This window comes from Alexandromys fortis, unplaced genomic scaffold (assembly GCF_014885135.2).
Source record: "Alexandromys fortis isolate MF-2015 unplaced genomic scaffold, M_Fortis_MF-2015_v1.1 scaffold_45, whole genome shotgun sequence".
Classification (NCBI taxonomy): domain Eukaryota; kingdom Metazoa; phylum Chordata; class Mammalia; order Rodentia; family Cricetidae; genus Alexandromys; species Alexandromys fortis.
The window spans coordinates 2,767,426-2,793,424 of record NW_026067926.1 but is presented as its reverse complement, the minus strand read 5'-3'; the positions used below and the strand labels follow the sequence as shown (position 1 = coordinate 2,793,424).

The window sequence follows — 25,999 nt, the reverse complement described above, 5'->3', positions numbered from 1 at the left end:
GTGTCAGAGAGTGGGCACGACTCACCCCGGGAGCCATGCTGCAGGAATAACCTCAGTGCCGTTCCCGCTTGGTGTATCTCAGGAGCCTCTGAGTCTTACCCATTCATAGCGCGTCAAGAGCAGGCACAGTCTTGCTGTCTCACCTCCTCTGCAAGCCCCCAGTAAGAGGCTTCCCTGCCAGCCTGTGTTAAAGCTTGACACCGCCCGACTCCTTTCTCTCCAGCTTTAGCTCTAAACCTCAACCCTCAGCAGGCTCCCTGACTGCTCAGAAGTGGATTTCCTCTTTGAAATCTGTGACCTCTGCCCCTGGTGAGACGCAGCTCCTGGGGGAAGGTCATGGCCTGCTTCCGGTTCCCTCACAGAGCTGGCGTGGCCCGGGACACGTGCTGTTCAGCGAGGCATCTCCTGATCAATCTGTCTGTGGCTTCCCTGTGCTCTGACCACTGGGACAACCTTATCACTGAGATACCTGTGACCCCACCCCACCTTCAGAAGCCGGAGGTCACTCCCCAGCCGCGTGCACTCCTGACTGAGGCTGTGCCTTATCAGTCCCTGGCTCCTGGGAGTGAATGACACAGCTCCATTAGGCACCCACCAAGGTTCTGACATGGTGGACCCATATGGAGGAGATGGGGACAGACAGCTCAGATTCCCGACAAAGAGCACATTAAAAACTTGGTCCAAATTCCAACACAGCTGCCCTGGTTGGGCCACCTTAGGTGGCTTCCTTGCTTTGAGTTCTCTTGCCCTCATCAATGAGATATAAAGGAAGAAAATATAGAGGGGATTAGGTAGCAATGGAACCATCTAGAATGGTACCTAGAATGATGGCATGATGATGCCAGCCTCTGGCTAGGTAGGGAGGTCCTACCCATGGTGGAGTTCCATATGTGAACCACCGGGGTACAAGCTGCCATCACCCCATCGCTGCCCAGATGCCTGCCTCAAATATTTCACTTAACCCGGCCCACTCAGCTGTGCCATCTAGTTAAGGCTTCAGGATGCTGAGAAATTAAAACCAGGTTACATAGACAAGAAGGACAAGTTTGAATGGGGGGGTGACTCCTGAGCCAACAAGGTTCCCTACCAGGCCACTGTCTACAAGGCCATGGGATAGCCATGCACCATAGAGGAACTGGAGTATGGGAGTTAAGATGGATGGAGAGGAAGCCATGAATCAAAGGAAGAATATGGAGGAGCTCATGCCCACAAAGGACAGGTAGAAAACAGACCTGGACAACTATTATCTGTTGCCTAAATCCACAACTCTATCAAAATTGAGTCTCCCCAGGCTGCTCAGGTCATAGGTTTTTCTCTGGCATATTCACACCAGAGATGGCGCTGTCGGCAGGTCTGAAAGTCTAAGAGGGACAGAGATACCCCTCTGCCTAAATAATGACATCCGTGTTCGTAGATGGCTTTTGTGCTTGTTCATTTTCTGTAGCTATAACAAAACATCTGAGATGGATTGTTTTTATAAGGCAGGAAAGGTTTGATTTAGCTCACAGTTCAGAAGACTGAGAAGTCAGATGGACCTATCTGATTTGCCTCTGGTGGAGGTGTTCTGGTTGTATCCTGGCTTCTTAGAAATACAGAACCTGCAGCCAGCCCCTGGACCTGCTAAAGCCAGTCTCTCTCTAAAGGTGCATCCCAGGGAGCTATCAGGGCAAACCCTCCAAGGGACTCTACCCCACAGAAGTTTGAGAGACACCACCCTATACAGGGGCTTATGAAGGGAGATTCCTGCCTCCGGGCCATGACACACATCTGGCTCCCTGCCCGGATGCTCCCCTTCTTGTTCTTCGTGTGGCTGCTCATGTCCAGGGTCAGTCCTCAGAGCAGATGCCCTTTTCTGAGAGTCCTTCCTGGCCTCATATTGCCACTGGCTATCTCGACCCATTGTTGGCTTCCTCCTAGGACCTGTCCCATGTAGGAGCGTTGCTGTCCATTTTCTAGAACCCTCTATATCCCTAGAGCCTGCATGATACTCAGTAAACAGCAAGCATTCATTATTAATACTTAGTTGTATTTTTAATGAACACATAAACCAATACCAGCTTCCTGCTAAATATACAGCCTCTGTGGTCCTTCTTCCCATCCAGTACCTAGCCTCTGTGGTCCTCCTTCCTGCCTAGCACCCAGACCACCCATAGTACTCTGTGGTCTTTCTACATGCCAACACTGACTGCCAGGTTCATGGCTCCTGGTACACTATGGCATCTTCAAGTTCAAGGCTCCCAGAAACACTGGCCCAAGGATATTTCCTGTTGAGAGGTGGGGAGGGGAGGGGAAGGATGGAGGGGGCCAAGGATCCAGGGAGTGGGAGTGAATTTGGACATAGGCCATCTGTCCTAACCACATAGGGAAAGTGATTAATTCTGCCAGCTGATGCATGGAAAGTCACTGCCCTGAACCCCAGACTGATGAGATTTGAAAACTAACCAGCACCCTCCTTCTAACAGGCAAGCTACCCAACTGTCCAGCTGCAGTAGCGCCCACCGAAGCTGATGTGCAGCCTCCCAGCCTGCCGTTAAATAGCATCTCACCACGAAGCAAGCAAGATGTTTCCTTTTCAATTCACAGCACTGAGCCGGAATTTCATAATATGGTTTTGGTTTTATTGTGCTTATTTTTACAGTAGCCTTCTATTTATGGCCAGAGGTACTAGCTTTCTATTTACAGTTGAGCTACAAGTTTTCATTGGAAATAACTCTAAGTTAGAGTTGATTTAAAGAGAAGTGGAAGATAAATACTAAAATTATACACCATATAATACACATATATAATACAGTACATATATTACACAGAGAAAGCAATCGGGACATAGAGGGGCGGCAGCTGCAGACATCGGGGTCTTACCCCTCAGTTCCCAACTTGGATACCTTTCAGGAAGGGAAATGTTCCTGAACATTTTAGAAAGATTGGGGGACTGTCTTCCAGGAGGGACTGGATACCTGTGAGGCAACTCTATACTTATAAATCGTCAAAAGAGGTGAATAAGGACAAAGGATAGTTGGTCACAGCAGCGCAGGTCTGATTTTGTAGACAAAATACACTCCAAGGAACTTTCACGTGTCTCAGGATTGTGAGTAAAAGATTCTGAATCCTAAGAACAATACAGCTGTTAAGACACTACTGGCAATCTAGCTGAACGTTAATGTCACTGGTGTGTGTGTGTGTGTGTGTGTGTGTGTGTGTGTGTGTGCGCGCGCGCATGCAATCTAGGGAATCTGTGTCAGTGATACTCACACTGACCCAAAGCGTTAAATCCCAGGGAAATACCCATTTTCCAGATGTGGAAAATAACATCTCCAGTGATTAAGTCACCGACAGTAGGATTAGTTTCTCATCCTCTTGCTGTGACTAGAGTAACATGAGGGAGAAAGGGCTTTCACTGGCTGGCTGCATCTGGAAGAATATAGCCCGTTATGGCGGGAAGTCGTGACCCGGGAGTTGGACGCAGTTGGTCATGTTGCACCCACAGTCAGAAACAAGGGAGACTATTGTTTGGTGCTTTCTCCTTTTTATCCCACTTGAGAGCCCTGTCCTTGGAATGATACCAGTCAAACTTAGGCGAGTCTTCCACATGGTTAACCTAATCTACACAGGCCCTCACAGACGTGCCTAGGAGTTTGTTTTTGTGATTCTAGATTCCATCAGGTTGACAATTAGCCATCATACGTGACCAGTTTCCTGAGCTGGTACCGTGTTGAAGCTTGCAGAAGGCAGGTAGATGGAAGGGGAGTGTGGTGGTGGCCAGGATCTCACATCTAGCACCCCATTCCACCCATTCTCTGCAGAGGACCCACTCGCTACTTGGATATTCTCACGTTAGCAACACAAGGTTGAGTAGAAAGTAATACTGTTTCTCGTGCCCCCAAGAGCCACAGTCGGGCCACAGCCGAAGAAAAGCAGTCTGAGGGCATTTGTACCCCAGTGAACCCTGTCACTTCAGGGCGGGGCAAGGGCTTCTTCACAGTACATTATCTCGGACCTCTCACCTGCTCCTTCCTCACCTAGCAATAGATTCTTTTATGGTGCCTTCCTTCCTTGTGGTTGGATTTTATTGTATATATAAAGCCTGTACCAGACAGTTCTCAGCAGGACTTTGGTCTCACTCTGTAGACCAGGCTGTTCAAGAACTCACAGAGATCCACCTGCCTCTGCCTCCCAAGTGCTGAGGTTATAGGTGTGCCCACCATGGCCAGCTAACCATTTTATTATACATTATTTCTGTGTTTTGAAGATTTTTAAATTTGAAAAATATGATGTAATGGATCTTCAAAAGTAAACGCATCCACAACATCTTAGCCCACTTCTTAAAAAATACATGTAAGAAAAGCAAAATCCCCACTGCTGTACTATTCTGCCGTTCTGCACACCCCACAACCCACAGAGGTAATTACGATTGGAAAGGATGCACTCAGCCCCCCTATGAGCACTGGGACATATCTACATCTAAACAAATATATCCCAATGAGTATCTGTCATAGTATGGCCCATATAGGGTCGCCCAGGCAGGGCAGCACACTGCTCAATTCCTGAGGCTACTGTCCTATAAACTGTAATATTTACTAATAGTTTTTATGATTGGCAAATGAGACTTCTGTGTGGGACTTCCATAACTACTTTTTTCTTTTGGTCTAACCTGTACCAGTGGTTTATCTGCATATACATCTGTGCACCGCATGCATACCTGGTGCTTGTGGAGACCAGAAGAGGGCGTAAGATGCTCCAGAACTACAATTACAGGTTAGCCACCATGCTGGTTACAGGAATCCACCCAGAAACCTCTGGAAGAGCAGACACCATTCTTAATCTCTGAGTCATCTCTCCAGCCCCCTAGAGCTGTAACTTTTAGAAAGCAAGGTCATGTAGGATTTTACCTGCTCATTTGTGTATCAGAACTTTCTCATTCTCTGTGGTAGATGCCTGATGGTCCACAGAACTGGTGTACCTCGGTGAACCTGCCTCTTTGCTACCAGTGAGATGTCTCTCCTCAGTCTCCATTCCTGCGGTAACAATGTGCCCATCTTAAGCAGAGTGTATGAGTGCTCAGAGAGGTGTGAGAAGCCTCATAAGCATGCGCAGTAAGTGACAGGTCCTGGATGCAGTCCCGGGTCACTCTGACCTTACATTAATGTAAAGCATTGGATAACAAGGGGATCTCAGAAACGCTGTGTCAAGTTCCTCAACTTTACAGGCTGCCGTTGATAAACAGAAGTTGATACATGAGTAGAAGCATCTCCTTCCCCTGCAAAAGCAGAGAGGAGAAGAAAAGTGGCTTTTGTTTAGCCCCTAGCACCTACCCATTCGCCTTAGCACAGTCCTTCCTATCTTTTATTAACTCCTCGAAGAGTCAAAGAAAAACAATAAAACCTGTCAGAAAGTCACTAGGCCCCTGTCCCCATAAGCTCATGGTCACTTCATACCACCTGAAAGTGACAGAGGGGTCTCTCTCTCTCTCTCTCTCTCTCTCTCTCTCTCTCTCTCTCACACACACACACACACACACACAGAGAGAGAGAGAGAGGGGGAGAGAGAGAGAGAGAGAGAGAGAGAGAGAGAGAGAGAGAGAGAGAGAGAGACTGAAATGGGAGATGTCATTCCCTATTGGGGGTAAGGGTAGAGTTTCTCACAGTGAAGAAGAGTGGGAAACCCTCAGACAGGTAAAGCTGATTGGCTTGATAAGAGCCTCAGGCCCCTGACCATCACAGAGAAATGTGTCCTGCTCTCTCCACTGTCTCTGACCCACAGTCAACCCAGCTGATGACCTTTAACTGCAAGCTCCAGGCTGTTGGTTACATTCCAGGGACTCATGGCAAACAATGATAACCTTGGCACTGAGTGAAACAGTGGTGAGCATGTGAGAACTGAAGCATTCTTCAGTCTCTTCACTGGAGCTTAGGAAGTCTAAGGAGTGGGCAGGGCTCGAGGGCCACCTAACAAAAATCCATAGCCCTGTGAGAGGGAAGAGACGAAAGGGGAAGCTGAGGAATGGGGCTTAGGAAGACTTACAGGTAAGACAAGAGTCTTGGATAGTGAAGAGAAGCCTATAGAAGCATTTAGACTTGTGAGAAACACTCAGTACTGAAGCATCCGCTAGTGCTCACGTGGTATTTAACAACCTACTACACCAGGTGCTGGGTAGATGGCAGTGAGCAAAACAGAGATGTTCTTTTCAAATTCACACTAAGTGGAATCAGCAGACATCATGAAACCATAATTAATTATTTATAATATGCCCCTGAAAGAGAAACATAGGGCACCATGTGAACAAATCGTCAAACACCATCAGCCCGAGGATATTATGGGAAGATCTTAGGACACCCAGAAACTAACTGAATGGAGGATGTATAGGGAGGAACACTGTAGGCAGACTGCGTATGTAAGGGCTCTGAGCACAAGAGAGGAGCAAAGTCGGTGGCATTAATAAGAAGGATCTGGAAACTCAGGAGCCAGATCACAAGAGGACCTTGTAGACCAGCTTAGGGATTTTTGTTATTACCCCCAAAAGAGTCATCTTGCTAAAATTCCCTCTGGTACATACACATGATAGACAGACATTCAGTAAATACACATGAAGGAGCCCCTCTGTGTCAAGGTGTTAGGCCCAGAAGAGCTCAAGCTAGTGAAGAAGTTATGGCATAAGAGGCAATGTGAAGGGTTCACATCCTGATAGTATGCTCTGGAGAGGGAGCAGCTGGGTGTGCTAAAGGGAAGCCAGCACTTCATTGTTTCATGGAGAGCCAAGAAACAGTGGCTGGGGTAGATATATGCAAAGGTCTGGAAGCCAGAGATGTGTGTTCATTAGCACACAGTCAGGTGCACACATGGATACCGGAGGGTCATCACGGTGTTTGCATACACCTCTGATAACTCTGGAGATCCCCTCTATCCTCATCCATACCTTCTCAGGAGCACGCTCCCATCCCTGCACACAGCCCACTCAGTGCCGTCCTTCAGTGCTTCTCAATGCTCATAATAATTCAGAGGAGGGGGAAGCAGCTGAGGAGATGGCTTAGCTGGCAAAGTGCTTGTCACACAAGTATGAGGACCTGAGTTCATTTCCCCAGCAGCAATGTAAAAATCCAGACAGAGTGGTTGGTACATGCTTGCTGTCCCAGCTTTGAGGAGACAGAAGAAAAAAAAAAGGGGGGGATCGTTGGACCTTGCTAATCAGCCAACCTAACTGAATCAGTGCGCTCTAAATTCAGTGAGAGAATCTGTCTCAAAAAATAAGGTAAAGAATGATACCCAGTGTTCACTTCTGGCCTCTAAATTCACACACACACACACACACACACACACACACGTATTCACATGCATGCATGCATGCACACCACTCCATGGTGGTGCATACCTATAATCCCAGCACTCAGGAGAATGAGACAGCAAGACTGTGACTTTTGAAGTCTGTCTGGGATATCTTACAAGATCCTGTCTAAATATAGAGAGCAAAGAGGAATTCTGGGGTCAATGAACAAGGAGACAGATATTTTGGAGGAGAGATCCTGACTTCTTTCTCCTGCTCCAGGCCCTGAGACCAGTAAAGATGCTGAGAAGGAAATTGGGTCCCCAGGGTGAGAAAGCCCCCTGTGTCCATGCAGGTCAGAGGGAAGACAATCAAGTCTTTACATCACTGAATGAAACCCCGGTGTGGTGTTTGCTCAAAACACAAGCGCTATTCCTGGATGTCAGGTGCAGTTAATGGTTGCTGTGGCAACCACCCATGCTTAATGAATAGAAGAGAGTAAAAGATGCAGGGTAAATGTCAGGGCCCCAGTGGATGTGCTGGCAAGACAGTCTGTTAGCACTGGATAGAGCTGACCAGCGAAGGTTGAAATGAGCAGCCCAGGGTAGCTGGAGATTAATCCAGGAGTCTTCGTTCCTTTTCTCGGTGTAGCATGGCCAGAATGGCACAAAATGTCAGAAAAAAAAGTGTGATTCTTTATACACAGCTAAACACAGGCTCCCGTTTGAGGGTTTGATTCTGCACATGTTTATAGAACTTGCAGGGGTGGCAATGCAAGCACGCATCACTCAGAAACTTAAAAAACAGCACTTAAAAAGATTCTTCTGGATTTTTTTTTAATGAAGAAAGTGTCAAATTGGGGTTTAAAAATACTATTTTGAACTCCAAGCCTCCACATGCCATATTGTCATTGGGCCATATGTGTGCTACTTATAAAAGGTGGAAGGCGGGGGAGTTGGAGGCATGGCTCAATCAGTAAAGTGCTTGCTAGGCAAGTATGAGGAGAGGAGTTCAAATCCCCAGCACCCGTATAAAAAGCAGCACATAGCAGTGAATCTGTAACCCCAGCACTGGCGAGACAGAGGCAGGAGGAGCTTGCTGATCAGATAGTGAGCATGAAGACTAGGTCTCGCAGGATGGGCCAGCAATAGGAATCCAGGACGCAGACTCTCTGACTGATCTTTCCTTGTTGGAAGAGCTGAGTCATCTTAACTTGTTTTGTGTTGGTGGATTGGAATACCTGAAGTCCAAGAATTTATAAAGAATGGGTATTTAGTTCTCACAGATGAAGGTTAGATTGTTCAACATCAAGGAGCCACTTCTGCTGGGGGCCTTCATGCTACAGCAAAGCCCTCTTCCTGAGGGCAGAGACTGGTTCTTAGCCTGATATGCAGCAGAACCCAGCAAGCAGCTGCTGCAAATCATAGGTTCTCAGCGATCTTAACCAAAGGAGGCCCAAGAACAACTTTACATTTTAAGCACAATCCAGCTAGATCTTACACAATTGGCTACAACTTTGCCCCTCTGGGAGATAGCTGGTCCTCTGTGCAAGAAGCCAAGATGGAGAAGCCACATTCATGGCTCTTAGCCCCTCTCAACCCTTCATTCCAGAACCGTCACCTCTGTGGTCTACAGAGGGAACGCATTCTTGACTCTTCTAGTGCCTACCGAGAACAGATTACAAATACTGGGACTCAAAGCAGCAAGTGAAGGTGTAAGCGTCCAACCCTCAGTCAAGCTTTAGGTAAAGATACTAAGCCATTACATGAGCAAGATCAACCCACTTCAGATGTTCTCCTGTGCAGTTTAATTTAGTTTTTTGTAAATGCCAACAAACAAATAACTTCTAATTATTATTCTTTCTCCATATACCTACTTGGCTTATAGCCCAGACCAATGATTCTGCTGCCTCAACGATGAGCCAAACATTTGAGCCCATGGAATCCTGGGTACTGTATTGGGTGGCAGGAAATATAGGTAAATTGAACCTGGACCCTCACCTAGATCTGGCTACACGAGGACTGGCCTTTTGATTTTGTACCCTGGGAATGTTTGGATCCCGAGCTCTGAGAGAAGCTAGGTATTTATTTGTATCTTGAATTATCCACTTAATTAAGGACAAGGGAAATCATTTTACCTTTCTATACCCACCCGATGGACTGATCAAGCCAAAAAGTTAATATCAGGCTCTTTGAAAACAAAGCAGAATGGTTCATTGTGTCGCAGATGAGTGACAGCAGCCGCCCACCTGTGCTCACCAGATTCCCCACCTGAAGTCCACACCGGGCCACTCCGTGGGCCCTTCTCTCCTGAGCATGCAAGACTCTCCCCTGTGTCTTCCCAGGCATGGCTTCCTTTTGTTACTAAAAGTTACCTTCTCAAAGAGTCCTCCCTTGCCCACCCAACCTCATGAGCATCCTCCACAAACCATCCCAATCACATCCTCTGCAGTGTTAGTGTAGAAGCTAGCTGCATTTAGTCACCGATAAACTCAAGTGTCAGGACCATTCTTCACGGAATGTGGGCACCTCCAAAGACATCTGTGAAACAAAAGAATGGTCCAGGACGTGCCCCAACAGCGGCTCTGTTAAACCAGAGTGTTTATTTCTCATTAACTTTCTGTCTTCTGGTTCTCTTATTAGAGGCGGTAATTCATAATTGCTATACCCCGAGTGCTTCGTCTTGCTCAAAGAGACCAAGTTTAGTTCAGGGTCCTCATTATCTGGGAATTCATTATCTAAATCTGGGCATATGGACAGGCGAGTGAACTGTCTTAATATGAAAGTATGCGTTAATGACCCAACCACTTACAAAAGCAGCCTCTACTCACAGGCTGCCCTACCCCACTTCCCGCTCCCCATGCCTTTAACACTTGACTCCCAGTCTCTGTCTGGCAGTTTTCCCCCTGATTGCCAGCTCTTGTCAACGTGTAACAGGAAAAAGCAAATAGAAGGTCGGAACGTAATGTGCCAACTGAGGGGAAGGAGAGCCTGCCTCTGGACACAACTAACAAGGGGGGAGAGGAGGCCAACAAGGGTGATGACATGATAGACATCCCATAATTTGAATATCAAAAGATTAACAGCAGCCTTTGGGAAAACTGATGACGAGCTAACATATTTTTCCCCCAAACTGACCCACTTTATGACTCCGCCGTGAACATCAAACTTTACAATCCTGTCACAAGGGATTTCGTATCAGACCATCATGCAACTCTATCAGAAAAATGAGGCCTCTCCACCCACCCCCCAAATTGGCACAATGCTTCTTGGCTCATTCTAGCACACACTTAGGAAACATCAGACGAGATGAACGTTTTCATAAATTGTGTTCAAGTCTAAGACGTTATTGGCAGCAAGCACATCTTTGTCTTTCATTGATTTCTGTGAAAGGAGTGTCTTCCCATGGGCTACCCAGGAACTGTGCCTCTCGACCTGGCCACAGTTAGAGCCAGCAGGGACCCTCAGACACTCCATGGGCCCCAGTGTCCTTAAGAGCCTCTGTGGTGAATTTCATCTTTGTCTTTAGACAACACAGATGTGTTCGAACGCAAGCACCCTTACAGCAACTTACAGCAAGGGCTTACTTTTGCCTTCTTAGACCAAGTGCTCCTGATCAGGGCATCAAAGAACTTGACCTTTGCCCTTCCCCCTATCTCAAGACAAAGCTATCACAATGGGCTGAAGACTTATATTGCTGGACCCAGAACTCTGGTTTTTCCATAGCCTTAGCCTTATGTTCTAAACTGGGCTTTGAGGGGCTGGAACTTGAGCGCACTAGCTAGATTTGTTGTCCGGATGGTAACTAAGATCCAGTCACTCCATTAGTCTTGTTTGTGGATGAGACCGGATTTTAGGCATGGAGCTTGGTTATGTGGACTGGTGAGGGCACTATCTTCATTCTGCACATGACGTGTCTACCAGAGCGTGCGTGACACAATTGCCCTTTAGTAGGTTCTAGGAACCCACAGCCGGGTAAAGCCTGCCTGAGGACCATCATTGTAGGTGCTGACCGTCCAGTGGAGAAAGATGTGGATGATCCTGTCCAGAAGACCAATCAGAGGCCTTGGTGGCATCGTCTCCCTCTGCCCTTGTGCCATGATTTGGTTACAAAGTATTGCCCAAAGACACCTTACTGAAAGCATTGTGGTTTCCCTATGCAGTGGTGTTCAGAGGCTCAGAGTTTAGCAATCACGTGAGCTCCAGTGTTACCAGGAATTAATCAGCTGACAGATTCAGAGCTGACTGGACTCTGGGGTGAGCAGGTAGGAACTATGGGAAGTGGAGCCCCGTTGAGGAAATGGGTCTTTGTAGCTCAACTCATCCCTCTTCCTCTCTTCCAATTATCTGCTTCCTGGCCACCTTTGTGCTGCCGCATGCTCCTTGTCCCCTCACTGCCTCCCGCTGCCTGATCACAGACTGTAACCTCTGAACTCAAGATTCAAACAAACCTTTCCTCCTGTAAAGTTGATTTTCTCAGGCAGTTTGTCATAGCTGTCGTCTGCCCTGCCCCCCTCAGGACTGAAAGCCTGGAAAAGTTAAGACTAGAATGATGGTCTTGTTTTCCCAATTCTATCTGTTCCAGCGCCAATAATTCCTCGACTTGAGACCAAAAGCACTGGGGCTAGGGAGCTGGCTGCGTGGGTAAAGTTGTTTGCTGTGCAAGCGTGAGGACCTGAGTTCAAATACCTGGCATCTACAGAACAAATCAGGGAAGGAAGCACATGCCTGTAACCTCAGTGCTGGCATAAAAGAAGGGGGCAGAGGCAGGAGGACCCCTGAAGCTGACTACCAGTATGTACATTCATACACACAAATCACACATACACACACACACACATACACAATGAAGAATTATTTTCAAAGACTATTTTCCCCCTTCCAAAAAACAAAAACAGAAAACTCTACTTAGTCCTCGACCAGTCTGGACAGAGTAGATGGTTTAGGCCAGTCCCTCTGGATGGTGACAAGTTCCTTGGTCTCCCTGCTGAACTGAATTGTACACGGCACACACATATGCAAGCATGCACCCACATGCACAGATCTGCCTAGCTACCCATGCATCTCTGTGCAGATGGAAGGAACTCCTGATTTCCTTTCTAGGCCCAAGGTAAAGGTCATGGTACTAGGAGCTGTCTCCTCTAACCGGTACTAAGTGCTCAGTGCTGCGGATTAAGAGGATTTTACCAAGGGCTGAGTTCTGGGATTAATCAGATCTTAATTTTATGTCTTTTTCTCTGTCTTGAAGTGCATCTGTTGAATTAACACATACTTGTGTAATTCTGTGTACTAAGCGATGTTGTAAAGTAAGTGACAAGTACTGGGGATGCAGCTCAGGGAGCAGCGTGCTCACTAGCAGGCACAAGGCTTTGGCTCTGACTCCAGAATCATATAAACTAGGTGTTGTGTGCACACCTGTAACCCAGCCCCTGAGAGATGAAAGCAGGGCTATGAGAAGTTTATCAGCTGGCAAGTTTGTCCTTGGCTGCAGAGAATGTTTGAGGCCAGCCTGGGATACATGGGATCTCTCTCAACAATAAAGGAATGAAGGAAGTATGGGGAAAATACTGACTTTACATTAAAGCTCTGATAAATGTTACTAACATTCTCAGCTTACAGGGGGAGAGACTGAGGCACTAATAAGCTAAGCAAATCACAGGGGAGGTGTAGCAGAAGCAGGAGCCAAACTCAGCCACCCCAGCCTCGTACGTCACTCTTCTCACTTCTTCACGTCACCTCAGGTAATGCTTGCTGTGTGAAGGCTAAGGGAGACCCAGCAAGCATTCATCAGATCTGCAGACCATGTCTCAGTAAGAGTAGAGACTACAGTGAGCTCTTCGGGGGCCTGGGGGAGTATATGCGCAGGTGGAAAGCAGAGGTCAACTTTGGGTGTCTGACTTACTGAGTCAGCGAGGCTGACTGGCCAGAGAGCCAGGGGTCACCTGTTGTCCTCTCAGTGCTGGGAATACAGTCCTTTTATGAAGACTCCGGGGCAAAACTCAGGCCCTCACGCTTGCCCAGCAAGCACTTTACTGAGTGAAGAAATCTATCCAGCTCCAACTTCAACTATTTCTTCTGAAACTCCCACCAATCAAGAGATTACCAAGACCGAAAATGAAGAGGTCAAGCCGCGGGAGATGACTCGCCTAAGGTGTTGGTGCATGTCACTTGGTACCAGGACAAAATGCCTGACAAAAAAGCAACTTGAGGAAAGACGAGTTTATTCTAGCTCACAGATAAGGATTCATTCCATCCTGGCAGGGGAGGCATGGCAGCAGAAATGAGGTAGCTGGCCATATCACATCCACAGTCAAGAGCGCTTCTCTGTATCAATCTGTGACCCCAGCCTGAGAATGGTTCTGCCCAAGTTTAATCTCCCCACCTCAATTAACCCAATCTAGAAACTTCCTCCCCGACATGCCCAGAGCTTTGTCTCATAGGTGATTCTGCCAGGTTGACCAACAATATGAAGCATTGCAATGTCCTTTGTGGGCCTGTGCTACTATAACTAAACACCATATAAACAGCTGTTATCAACCTGCCCAGTGCTGCAACCCTTTAATACAGAATACAGTTCCTCATGCTGTGGGGACCCCCAACCATAATATGGTTTTCATTGCTACTTCATAACTGTAATTCTGCTACTGTTACGAATCGTAATATCTATATTTTCTAATGGTCTTAGGTGAAAGGGTCATTCAACTCTCAAAGGGTTGAGATCCACAAATTGAGACCTGCTGATATACCAGATGGCTTATATAATAGAATTTTTTTTATTACACTTCTGGGTGTCAGGTGATCACAAAACCCACCACAAGGTAAGCTTCTAATAGGCCCATTCCTGATTGTCAAAGGCTGCTTTCTCTTTACTCTTCGAATGGGGCCGCCTTTATAAGAACATTTCTCCCATTCATGAATACTCTAACCTCCCTGTCTCATTAATTCCCAATTCCCTATGCCATTAATTCTCATCAGAACGTTGTACTGGAGATTAAGATTTGGACATAGGTGTTTGGGGGAAACACAAACGTTTAGTCCACCATAGGAGAGACTCTAACTGGTGTGTTTGTAAGTGGTGGTATCAGAGAGGGCCAAAGCTTGTATTCCTTCTGCCTTCTAACCCCACCACCAGAAGTCAAAACATACACATTGAAGGAGGGGCCATTGTTTCCCCCAGCCTGTAAGAATCTGACTTGTTTGTACATATTGCAGTTAAGACCCTTATGTGATTTTGTCGCTATTGATAGTCATTTCCCAGGTTCGGACTGGGGCCACATTGCTGGAATCTGAAAGAAAACTCTGAGAATGGGGACCCTGGTCCTCATGTTGAGAGCAAGTGATTTGAACCAATACCATCTTTTGAGATAGCTGAGAAGATCTTTAGGATTCAAAAGCACAGATGCCCCTTCCTTCAGACTACTTCCCACCCTGGCATTTTGGAAGCCACTCCAAAATCATGGGATCCTTTAGGATGCCTCTCCGGGATGATCTTAACCCTACGGAAGAGCTAGGGTTGATTATGGTCCACATGTAACCCAGCCTCCCAGATGTTCCAGAGATCAGTGATAGAGAAACAGCTGGAAGGGCAGCTGGCGGGCCCAGGGAAATTGACACAATAATCCTCTGTCCACACTCGCCTCCCTTCTCAAACGGAGGCGTTTACTCCACTCCTCAGCCTCTGCCTTTGCAGTTGCTTAGCTGAAAAGGCCTTTTCTGAATCTTCAGAGAGCTGGTTTTGTCTCCAGCTAGGGCTAAGGTCCAATCCTCCGCTACCACCCTATCCAGGGTTGCCACCATCTGCCTCCTTCAAATACAGAACTACAGACATACCAAGGATGCAATATAGTGGTAGAACACTTGCCTTGTGTGCACAAGACTCTGGGTTTGATTCCCAACAAGACACACACACACAAACACACACACACACGTGCGTGCCATCCTTTGACTGGTAGTCCTGGGCTCAATAAGCAGACTGAGCAAGCCATGGGGAGCAAGCCAGTAAGCAGGCCACTCTACAACCTCTGCATCAGCTCCTGACTCCACGTTCCTGCCCTGCTTGAGGCACGGCCATGCCTCCCTTCAATAATAAGCTGTGATATGGAAGTGTAAGCCAAGTAAGCCCTTTCCTCCCTGAGTTTCTTTGGTCATGGTGTTTCATCACAGCGACAGGAACCCTAAGGCATGGATGGAGCCGGAAATCATCATGTTAAGCAAAATAAGCCTGACTCAGAAAGAGAAAGGGCACATTTTCTCTCATGGGCAGAATCTGTACTTATCTGGGGAAAGGAGGACCACCAGAAAGAAGGCAGAGAACTCAGGAGGGATAACAATTCCCTTTGACAAGCCATTGTCTCAGCATTAACCTCCGTCCTCTGTGGTGAGAAGCTTCTCTGATGAGGGTGAGCACCACACAGATCTATGTGTAAAAGAATACATACTGGAAGGCAACTTGGTGCTATGGCCATTTATCAAAATTTCATCAACTTGTTCACTAACTGCCTGGTTAAGATTCTCAGTGAGTACCTCAGGTCTGAGGACCAGCATCCTCTTTGTCTTGACCACCAGGGAATCTGAAACCTGACCTTTGTAGCCCAGTTCTCACACACAGCTCCTCCCCAGATTCCCACCTCCTCTCCCACCCTCTCTCACCCGTGCACTCTGGGTCTGTTCCGCAGTCCAGCCTTGGCTGACCCCACAACCTGCAGTGACTCTGAACTCCCAAACCAGTCCTGCCTCCTGGATTCTATCCGCATCATACCAGACCACCCCCCCAACCGCTTGAAGAACCCACCCCCTCTGATTAGCTTCTAATTAACCTTCAGTTCGCAGCTTAGACATGATTTCACTCGGCATTTGCTTAACAAAAATCATTTTACTGAGTTACCGGGGAGATAATTGTGTGTGAGAGAGTGAGAGGCAGGGGGTTGCTTACTCCAAATCCTTTCTATACCATTTGAACCATATGTCACATATGTTCTTTTAATTTAGCAGAGATTATCTAAATACGAGATAAAAGGCTGCTTATTTTTTAGGATGTTTATGCATTTAAGAATTATTCTTAAAGATGCTCAGCCCGCCACGAGGACCTAATTATTGTAGCTTTGCCGTGTGGTTTGATATCTTGTTTAAAACACAAAGAACCTTTCTGAAGCCCTTTCATTCATTCCAGTTTTTTTTTCCCCTGAGAAAATTGCTTTCAGCTTCCCTAATAGGCTAATTCTGTCACCTGGGAAAATGGTGCCTTTTATTCCATCTCCTCCCCTTGCTGATAGCTCAGTCCTTGTGCTGAGTAGAGTCCATGGGGCTGCGGTAACTAACAGAGACAGTAACAAGCATCCTTTTCCTCATCTTGATGCTCGTGGACTGCTTCAAGGGCCTGTTCTTCATGAGGCGTGATGGTCTAAGCATACACTGTTCCCACCCGTGAAGGAAAGGTTCCATTGTCTCAGTCAAAGTCGAGCTCCTGGGACAGTCGTCTCCCTGCAGAATGAAACTGTAACCACCATAAAAAAAAAAAAAAAAGTCTCCACCATCTCCACCAGTCTCCACCATGACATCTCAACAGCTCGGGGAATCGCTCCTTCCACTCGGAAGCTCTTCCCAGGATCCTCCAATCCACTGCCTCTCATACCCCAGGTCTCACAGCTGCCTGGTTACTGGAGTCCCCTCACCTCGTACCCTCAGCTGTCAGATCTTGGTTCTCTTCACTGTCTTTGCAGCATCTCTGCCTCAGAACTCCAGCTTGACGCTGAGCTAGGATAGTGCTGGGTTCGTATCCTGACTTGATCCTTACAATCTGAACGTTTTCAACATTTCTATCTTCCGCTTGTTTGCGGTATGTAGGTAAATCACACTCATCCTCTTTAGAAAAGCTGCATTAATGTAGCACCATGCACGGTGATGTTACTGGAGTTGCTAAGAGAGGAGCCTGAGCACCAGTGTCGGAACAAGCTAGGCTCAGCCAGCTGACCTTGGTAGGCCATTAAGGAGACAAGTGATAGTGTAAACCAGAGAAAGGTCTATTCGGTGTGCACACTGAGGAGAGGAACAAATAGTGAGGTTCAGAGACCCTCCCTAGTCTGTCTCTGGGGTCCTGTCAAGAGGTTTAGGCTTAAGTGGAGGGTAAGAGATCTGCCTATCAAAGCAGTTCTGGTCAAAAGATGTTCCTAACCAGTCGCCAACCTATCCTTGTGTAGGCTCCAGCTTCTCCTGTGGGACAGCCCGACAAATTGCCAAAACTGGATAAAGTCTCTAAGGAGACAAGTTCTTCCTCTGGCTGGCACCAGGGCCCAGCCTTGTCCCTCTCCCAACAGGAGACTCCTGAGGAAATTCCATTTCCTTGGGGTCTGTTGTTTCAATAGTCTCATAACTAAAAGGAGAGGTTCAAGGGTCTTTCCTTAAAATACCTTTATTCTCCTTCACAAGAATGGTTTTAAAAGCTCATACCTGTAATTCTAGCACTCAGAAGCTGAGGCAGGAGGATCACAAGTTCAAGGCCAGTATGACTACATAGCAAAACAGAGTCTCAAAAAATTTACTGATAGGGGCCTGGAGAGATGGCTCAGTGGTTAAGAGCATTGCCTGCTCTTCCAGAGGTCCTGAGTTCAATTCCCAGCAACCACATGGTGGCTCACAACCATCTATAATGAAGTCTGGTGCCCTCTTCTGGCCTGCAGACATACACACAGACAGAATATTGTATACATAATAAATAAATAAATAAATAAATAAATAAATAAATAAATATTTAAAAAAATTTACTGATAGGGGGAAATAGTCACGGGGAAATGTAAGTAAAGGAGGTATGTGGCCCCAACCCTATTAAATCGCCTTGTGTGAAGGCATGGGGGGGGCTGCATGGAGAAGATATGAAAACGATAACTGGTAGATATTCCTGGGGGCAAGCAATATGCTGCTGATATGGATGGCCAAGCACACTTTACAACAAGTGTTTGGGTTGGGGTGCCAAGAGCTTTACGACCAGTGTGGAGTCTTCCGTGGGGAAATCCCTGACACCCTTCCCTTTTGTAATGCTTTGCTTTTCAAAATCACACTATGTCACCAATCTGTCTCTTCTCATCCTAAAGTATTTGCCAAAACCAATGATAGTAGTCGGTTTGATTTATTGAGCTTTGAAGTGTGTGCCAGGAGCTGCGTTAAGCGCCTGACGCATATGCCTGATTGAAAGATGCGCGAGAGCGCTGAGAGCAGCGCTGGGTGCTGACGGTACCCTGTCGGCACCAGGACAGCCCCATGGCATCGTGTTTATCAACCGCCTGGAGGCAAGGCGCTGAAGGTACCCTATCCGAACCAGGACAACCCCATGGCATCGCGTTCATCATCTCCCCGGAGGCAAAGCACTGAAGGTACCCTGTCGGCACCAGGACAGCCCCATGGCATCGCGTTTATCAACTGCCCGGAGACAAGGCAAGAGAAGTAACTCACGGAGAACTGCAACTAGTGGACGACTGATCTGAAGTTGATACCAAGATGCGACTCCAAAGACAGCCCTCTTACTCAGTCTGCTTGCATTCAGAGATAGCAGGACTATATGTCTGCAGGATCATGGGTGCACCATGGGGCCAAATGGGGATTCTGGCCAACTGGTGAACTCATGCGCAGGCTAATGTCTGCCTACGCGGATTGGTTGTCGCATGGAAGTGACAAGGAACTCATGTTTAAAGAAAACCCGAAAATCTGGTTTCCATGTGAACTATCCTGAGTTTTAAGCTACAGCAAACATGTTTAGTGTTTAATAGAGCACAAAACGCAATTAAATAACGCAGGTTAAAGGAAAACAAAAAAAATCGCAAAACAAAACCTTTTGTCCCTCAAATTTCTGAAAGGCCCCTGGGCAAAGAAGATAGACAAGTAGGTGAGAGTGCCTGCTGCGCGAGCGTGAGGACGCCACTTGAGTCCCCTGCCCACACAAAGGGCCCAGTGGAGCCGTAGTGCCTGTTACCCAGTGAGGAGGGGACAGCAGATACAGGGAGACCACAGGGGCTTGCTCCCCTCCAGCCTGCCTCCAGGATCAGTGACAGATCCGCGTGGAGATCAGGTCACCCAGTGTCCTCTGACTTCCACATATGCATCCACAAGCACATATACCACACGTACACACACACACACACACACACACACACACACTAAAAATCTGGCTAGTGTGTTTCCAAGAGTCACTAGTGCTTCCTGATTCTAGTACCAGTTTCATGCGGCCTAGATCACCTCGAGCAGTCTATTTCATGAGCAAAAGCAGGCATCCCGGCACCTGCTAATCCACACAGTGGTCCTGAGTGGCCTGTTTCTAGAGAGTCCCCATTCCGTCTTCCGCAAACCTTTTCTTCCTATGCAGTCTTCTGTAGGATGCATAAAACAGCTCACAGTGAGGTGAAGTTACTCTCAAGGCCCTTTGCTCTGTCCAGGGGCCCTGGCCTGTTTCATGGAAGAAGCATAGCTGGTAAGAAAACCACTGGTGCACCCCATGGCCACTACAGATAGCGAGGGATGACCACAAAACTATCACTAAGTCCCCTGGGAAAGTATTCTGTTCCCACTTCTAAAACCACTGTAAGAAAGCAAGAGTCACAGCAGGTTCTGAGGACATTCAACTTTGGAATCCACAAGAACAGGTCACTGGCATGAGAACACACTCACCTGCTTCAGGTGCTTCTTCTGTTAACATGATCACAAAACAGTGTGTTTTGAACACTGTTAAGTGTATATTACTTCAAGTGGTTCATGGGCTATAGTAACTGTGCAACAGGCATTACTTCTCGGGACATTATCCAGTCATTCATGTGTGTGCACAAGTTCTCTCCGTGAGTGTGTATGTGTTGTCTTAAGTTTCTTGGAGACAGAGGCAGGCAGATCTCTATGAGTTCAAGGTATGGTGGCACATGCCTTTAATCCCAGCACTTGGGAGGCAGAGGCAGGCAGCTATCTGTGAGTTCAAGGACAGCCTGGTCTACAGGGTAAATGGTGCCAGGACAGCCAAAGATACACAGAGAAACCTAGTCTCATAAAACCAAAAATTAAAAATAAAAATAAAAAATAGAGTTTAAAATAAAGCCATGTAAAGATGAAAATACACAGAGTCTGAATACTGTATATTATTGTGTGGTGTTTTAATTGTTTGATGGCCGAGGAAGGACCAACAGCTGCTAAAAGACATTTGAATATAAATGATGCTGGATTAATGCAACATATGTATTTTGAAAATGCCTTGACTTCAAAATTGAAGTCAAAAGATATGTTACTTTGGAGAAGAGGTTTTGCTTTTTTTCCACAAGAAATGAAAGGCTGTGGGTTCGTTCCTGGTTAAGAAAAATCAGGTTTGAACAAGACCCCCGAGAAATAGCCAATAGGAGTGGATGGCTCAGATGTCTGAGTCCTACATCCAGAACAGATTCAAAACTGCTGGCTGAGATGGTCAAGCCTCACAGAATATTCCATTCAGGACTTGACCATAATTCAAAAATTTTCTTTAGTTCCCCTTATCAGTGCCCCCAATCAGCAGGAAGTATTCTGGAAAACTACATCCATATTCCAAAAAAAAATGGACTATAGATATTTATCTTTGTTTAGAGTGTTGGTTACAATATGTTATGGATAATGGTCTGGACAAAGCTAAACAAAGGAGATCTAATTCTCAGTTCTTGTTTTTTTTTTTAAAGGGGGGGTGCTGTGGGACAATGATCTGTACCCTGTCAATTGTATTTTAAATAAACGCTGATCGGCCAGTATCCAGGCAGGAAGTAGAGTTGGGGCGGCAAGAACAGAAGAATTCTGGGAAGAGAAAACAGTCTGCAATAGTCACACAGACACAGAGGAAGGCAGACACAAAGTAAGCAAGATGTGACTGTCTCACCAAAAAGGGTACCAAGCCACGTGGCTAACACAGACAAGAATTGTGAGCTAATTTAAGTTATAAGAATTAGTTAATAAGAAGCCTGAGCTAAAGGGTCAATCAGCTTATAATTAATGTAGACCTCTGTGTAATTCTTTGGGGGCTTAATGGCTGCAGGACCAGGCAGGACAGACATCAGGTGTATGTGTGTGTGTGTGTGTGTGTGTGTATGTGTGTGTGTGCGTGTGCACAGGTGCGTGTGTGTGTTTGTATTGGCAAGCATGTGTGCTTTAGGTGTTTTCTTCTCTTGCACTCCATCTCATTTTTGAGGCAGGGGCTCTCACTGAACCAGAGCTTGCTAGCCTGACTGCCCAGCAAGTCCCCAGGATCTGCCCTCACCCTAGCACTGAGGTGACAGATACGTGATGCCACACCTGATTTTTCCATGGGTGTTAAAGATCTAAACTCAGGTCTCCGCACTTGTGCAGCAAACACTTTACCCACTGAGTCATCTTCCTAGCTCCAGGGTTAGGACACTATCCATTGCTAGGACAAAACGCTTGAGACATGTTTCTTCTGGCTCACAGTTTGAAAAATTCCAGTCTGAACTGTTTTTTAGCTTGTGATGAGGAATCATTATGGCAAAGCAGGCAACTCATCTTCCAGTATAGCAGTTGCTACAAACAAGAAGAAAAGAGAGAGGGTTGGGGCTTAGGACAAGATTTTGGGCATGCACATCTCCAAAGACCCACTTCCTCCATCTTTTACCGTTTCCAGAACCTGTTCATCTATAAACCCACCAGAGGATTAACCCTCTGATAAACTTAGAGAATGGGTCTTTAGGTCAAGACAACATGCCCAACAAAAAGGTGCGTGAGAATGAAGCTCTAAAATACAAGAATAAAATTAATGTCTTTTCTTCAAGGTTGGGAGAAAAGTTATCATTTGTTTTTCTTTCCAAGATTTTCCTGAGTTCTCTCTCCTGGATCTTTTTCTGGATTCTGAGTCTATTCTTTGCCAGGTGGGAAAAGAATCAGAACCAAAGATATGGTCTTCATATTTCATCGCAATTCCTGAGAAATGCTGCTGGCTTGGAGCCTACTCACAGTAGCGAGTAGTGAGGAGCTAAATAGATAGCGCTCTTAGTGTCTTAAGATGGTCACAGGAACAAGAATAGTAGACGCGGCAAGGATGGGCATTCGGTCTAATGGTGAAAACTCAGGCTTTGAAGCCTCCCCAGTCACTTTGTTTTCCTCAGTGCTGCATCAGAAATATCAGTATTAACAGCCTTGCCTCACAGGGTGGAGAGTTTCATCCACGTGCCTGGTCCATTGGAAATATGTGTGTGTGTGTGTGTGTGTGTGTGTGTGTGTGTGTGTGTATACAAGGCTAGGAGTTGGTGTATGTGCATATGTGTGAACATGTGTGGAAGCAAGAGGTGTGTTGAGTGTCTTCTTTAATTGCTTCTTTTCTTTTCTTTCTTTTCTTTTTTTTTTTTTGTAAGTCAGAGTATTATTATGTAGTTCTGGCTGGCCTGGCCTGAAACTCACTAAGTAGACCAAGCTGGCCTTAAATTCACAGAGATCTGCCTGTGTCTGCCTTCAGAGTGCTGAAATTAAGGCATCATGCCAAGCCCATCCATTTGTTTTTTTAATTTGTGTGTGTGTGTGTGTGTGTGTGTGTGTGTGTGTGTGAGAGAGAGAGAGAGAGAGAGAGAGAGAGAGAGAGAGAGAGAGAGAGAAATTCTAATAGGTTTAATAATATAAACCCGAAATCATATATTAGGGAGTGAAAGCTGAAATATCTGAGAAGCAGAGCAGCGAGCTACTAGAGATGCCTTTTACCTCTATCAGACCAAAGTGGGTAAGATCCTCTCCACGAATCTCAGACTGAACGCTCTGAGCTCCTGTCACCTCCCACCTTATATTCCTGTCTCTGCCCAACCATATCACACCTGTCTCCACCTCCCTAGTGCTGGGATTAAAGGCCTGTGATCCCAAGTGCTGGCATCAAAGGTATGAACTTTGTTTCTCTTTTAGACCGATTCAATCTCATGTAGCCCAGGGTAGCCTTGAACTCACAGAGACCCGTCTGCCTCTGCCTCCCGAGTGCTGGGATTAAAGGTGTGCGCCACCACTGCCTGGTTTCTACGACTAACTGGTGTGACTAGCTCTGCACTCTGAGCTTCAAGCAAGCTTCATTTATTATGGCACAAACAAAACATTACTGTGTGTGTGAGGGGGGAGGGAGGAGAAAAAGAGAGGGAGAGGAGAGAGAGAGAAAGAGGGAGAGAGAGGGAGGAGAAACAGAGAGAGAGAGGGGAGGGGGACAACTTTGCAGAGCCTGTTCTTTCCTTCCACCAAATGCAGGCCATTGAGATAGTGCAGCAAACATTTATCTACTGCGCCATTCTGCCAGCCCTCCACCTTATTCTTTGAGACAGGGTCTCTCACTAACCCAGGAGTTCACTAGTTCAGGTAGACAGTCAGGTCAGTAGCCCTGGGGATTCTCCTCTCTCCTGCTAGCACTTCACAAGCAGACATCACCACCACCACATTCGTTTCTTCTGTTGTTGTTGGGGGTCAGAGCACAAATCCTCATGGTTATCAGCAAGTACTATACCCACTAACCCATCTTTCCACCTGAGAAACAATAAGTGACGGCCTTTATGGTTATGTGCCCAAGCTTCACAAGAATTACACACACATATCCATTTCATAGATGGCCACTTCTCATCTAACAGTGACTCACTGAGAAGCATGCCTGGCTCTGCCTGATTCCCCCACCTTGCTGGAACTCTATGCTACACTGCCCTCACCTCCCTGCCTCTGTCTTTGCAGACAGGGAAGAAGAAACACAAGCATCATTTCATGCTGCGCTGTGAGACGTTCTGAATACTGTTTGTCATTTATAAGAACTGACAGAGTCGTTAACTGCCCCAGAGATTGGTTAATTGGCTAGTTAATAAACACCCACAATGATTATCAAACACACACACAATGAGTTGAGTCAAGTTTATGCTGGAGAAAGAAAAGAAAGCCGAACGCTGACAGCGTCTCTGTGGATCTGATGAGCTCCACCGGGGATGGGGAGGGGAGTGGGGAGGATGGAGGAAGGGTGACTGTCTTCTCCTGAGGGAGAAGGACTGGAAGGACCTGTGGCCAGAATTGGCAGGTCGGAGACAGGAGACTATTTCCAAATGCCCAGGTTGGAATGTTGGCTCTTTGCTCACCCAAGTGACTGAAAGGGAAACTCTCATTTGCTGTCTGTCAAATGCGAAGATAAAGCAAATCCTCAGTCTGCCTCCCTCTTCCCTCCACAAGGCAGGATAGGAGAGACTGTCGCACCATGCTCTCACGCTTCCTAGTTCTTTGTCCTTCTAGCACGTGATATCGGAAACGTGGAGTATTTCAATCTCTTAGGTTTTTTTTTAAGTGTATTTATTATCTGTTGTCTCTGCTGATATGTTAACTGTGGGTCACTATGACAAATACCTGAGGCAAACTCAGGTGTGTGTGTGTGTGTGTGTGTGTGTGTGTGTGTAGGCCTTGAGCATGCTAGGCAAGTACTCTGCCACTGGGCTACCTCCCTCACCTTACTTTCCATTTTTATTTTGAGAGGAGGTCTTGCCCAGTCTCCCAAGTTGGCCTTGACCTTGTTACATATCCCGGACAGGTCTTGAACCTGCAACCCTACTGTTTGTGCCTCCCATGTAGTTGGAATCACAGATATGTACCACAATGCCTGGCATAAATCAACTCTTAAGGAAAAAAACTTTATTGAAGGGCATTCATTCTGAGGTTTCAGGGCATGGTAAATTGGCTCTGTTGTTTGAGGGTTTTGGTGAGACAGAACATGGTGATTTATACTGGGTAAGACATGGGAGAGCGAAGCTGCTTTCTTTGTGGTACACAGGAAACAAAGCTTTAAAAATCTCCTTCTAAGGCATGCACCCAATGACCTAGTTTCCTGTTCCTGGAATCAAAAGTTCTAGCACCTCCTGCCAATGGCAGAGCTGGGGTGGGAAGCGTACACACGTGCACATGTCTGTGTGTCTGTGTGTACATGTGTCTGTGTGTGTGTCTGTGTGTCTGTATATGTTTGTGTGCCTGCATATGTGTCTGTGTATGTGTCTGTGTGTGTCTATATATGTCTCTATGTGCCTTCATGCCTGCATGTGTGTCTGTGTGCGTATGTCCATCTGTTAGAAATTGAACCTGCTAGGGAAGCACACTACCACTCAACTCTATTCCCAATCTCAGTTCTGTCTTTTAATGCATGGGCCTCCCAAGGACATCCAAGGTCCAAACTATAGCAAATAGTTTCTTTTTTTTTTCATCCTACTTAAACCAGCTGCTGGGCCTCCTACAGCTTCTAATGGCCAGGGCAGGACAGGCAACACGGAGTTGACCAGCCAGCCTGGGCCCCAGTTGCACGCTTCCCTTGGCTCAGGGCCCTGTTTGTCTTCACAGGGGCTTTCCGAGGCGTTTGCAAGAAGATTGACCACTTCCCCGAAGATGCAGACTATGAACAGGACACAGCAGAGTACCTTCTACGTAAGTTCCCCTTACCTCTCCAGTCTCCCTGGGTGGGGGAGGGGATGAGGAAAGGGTCCCCTGCCATCACCCACTTACCTGTGAGCATGAGTCTTCTCATTATCTAACTCAAAGTGCAGACATACATTCCCAAGGCTCTGATGCCGAACTTTCTTTCATTCCAATGAGCTAGAAATAGAAAGGAGAAAGAGCAGATGTATTAGGATTGAAAGGTTCTTTTTAGTCTCCTTAGAAGAAAATCTAAGGAATTCTCTTCGGCTCAGTACAGTTTTCACCTCCTTCAGTGGGTGATTTGAGCTGCTAATGGGCGAGGTGCTGATGGGTGATGTGCTAATGGGCGAGT

General features: G+C 46.7%; 1 protein-coding gene across 1 annotated transcript in view; it reads left to right on the top strand.

Annotated features, from left to right (window-relative positions):
* Positions 1 to 25,999, top strand: part of Cacng3 (calcium voltage-gated channel auxiliary subunit gamma 3) — a 96,810-nt gene that overhangs the window by 56,370 nt on the left and 14,441 nt on the right. Inside the window, exon 2 of the mRNA XM_050143327.1 lies at positions 25,573 to 25,656. Within this exon, the coding sequence (XP_049999284.1) occupies positions 25,573 to 25,656 (84 nt within the window). The remainder of the gene's footprint in view (positions 1 to 25,572; positions 25,657 to 25,999) is intronic.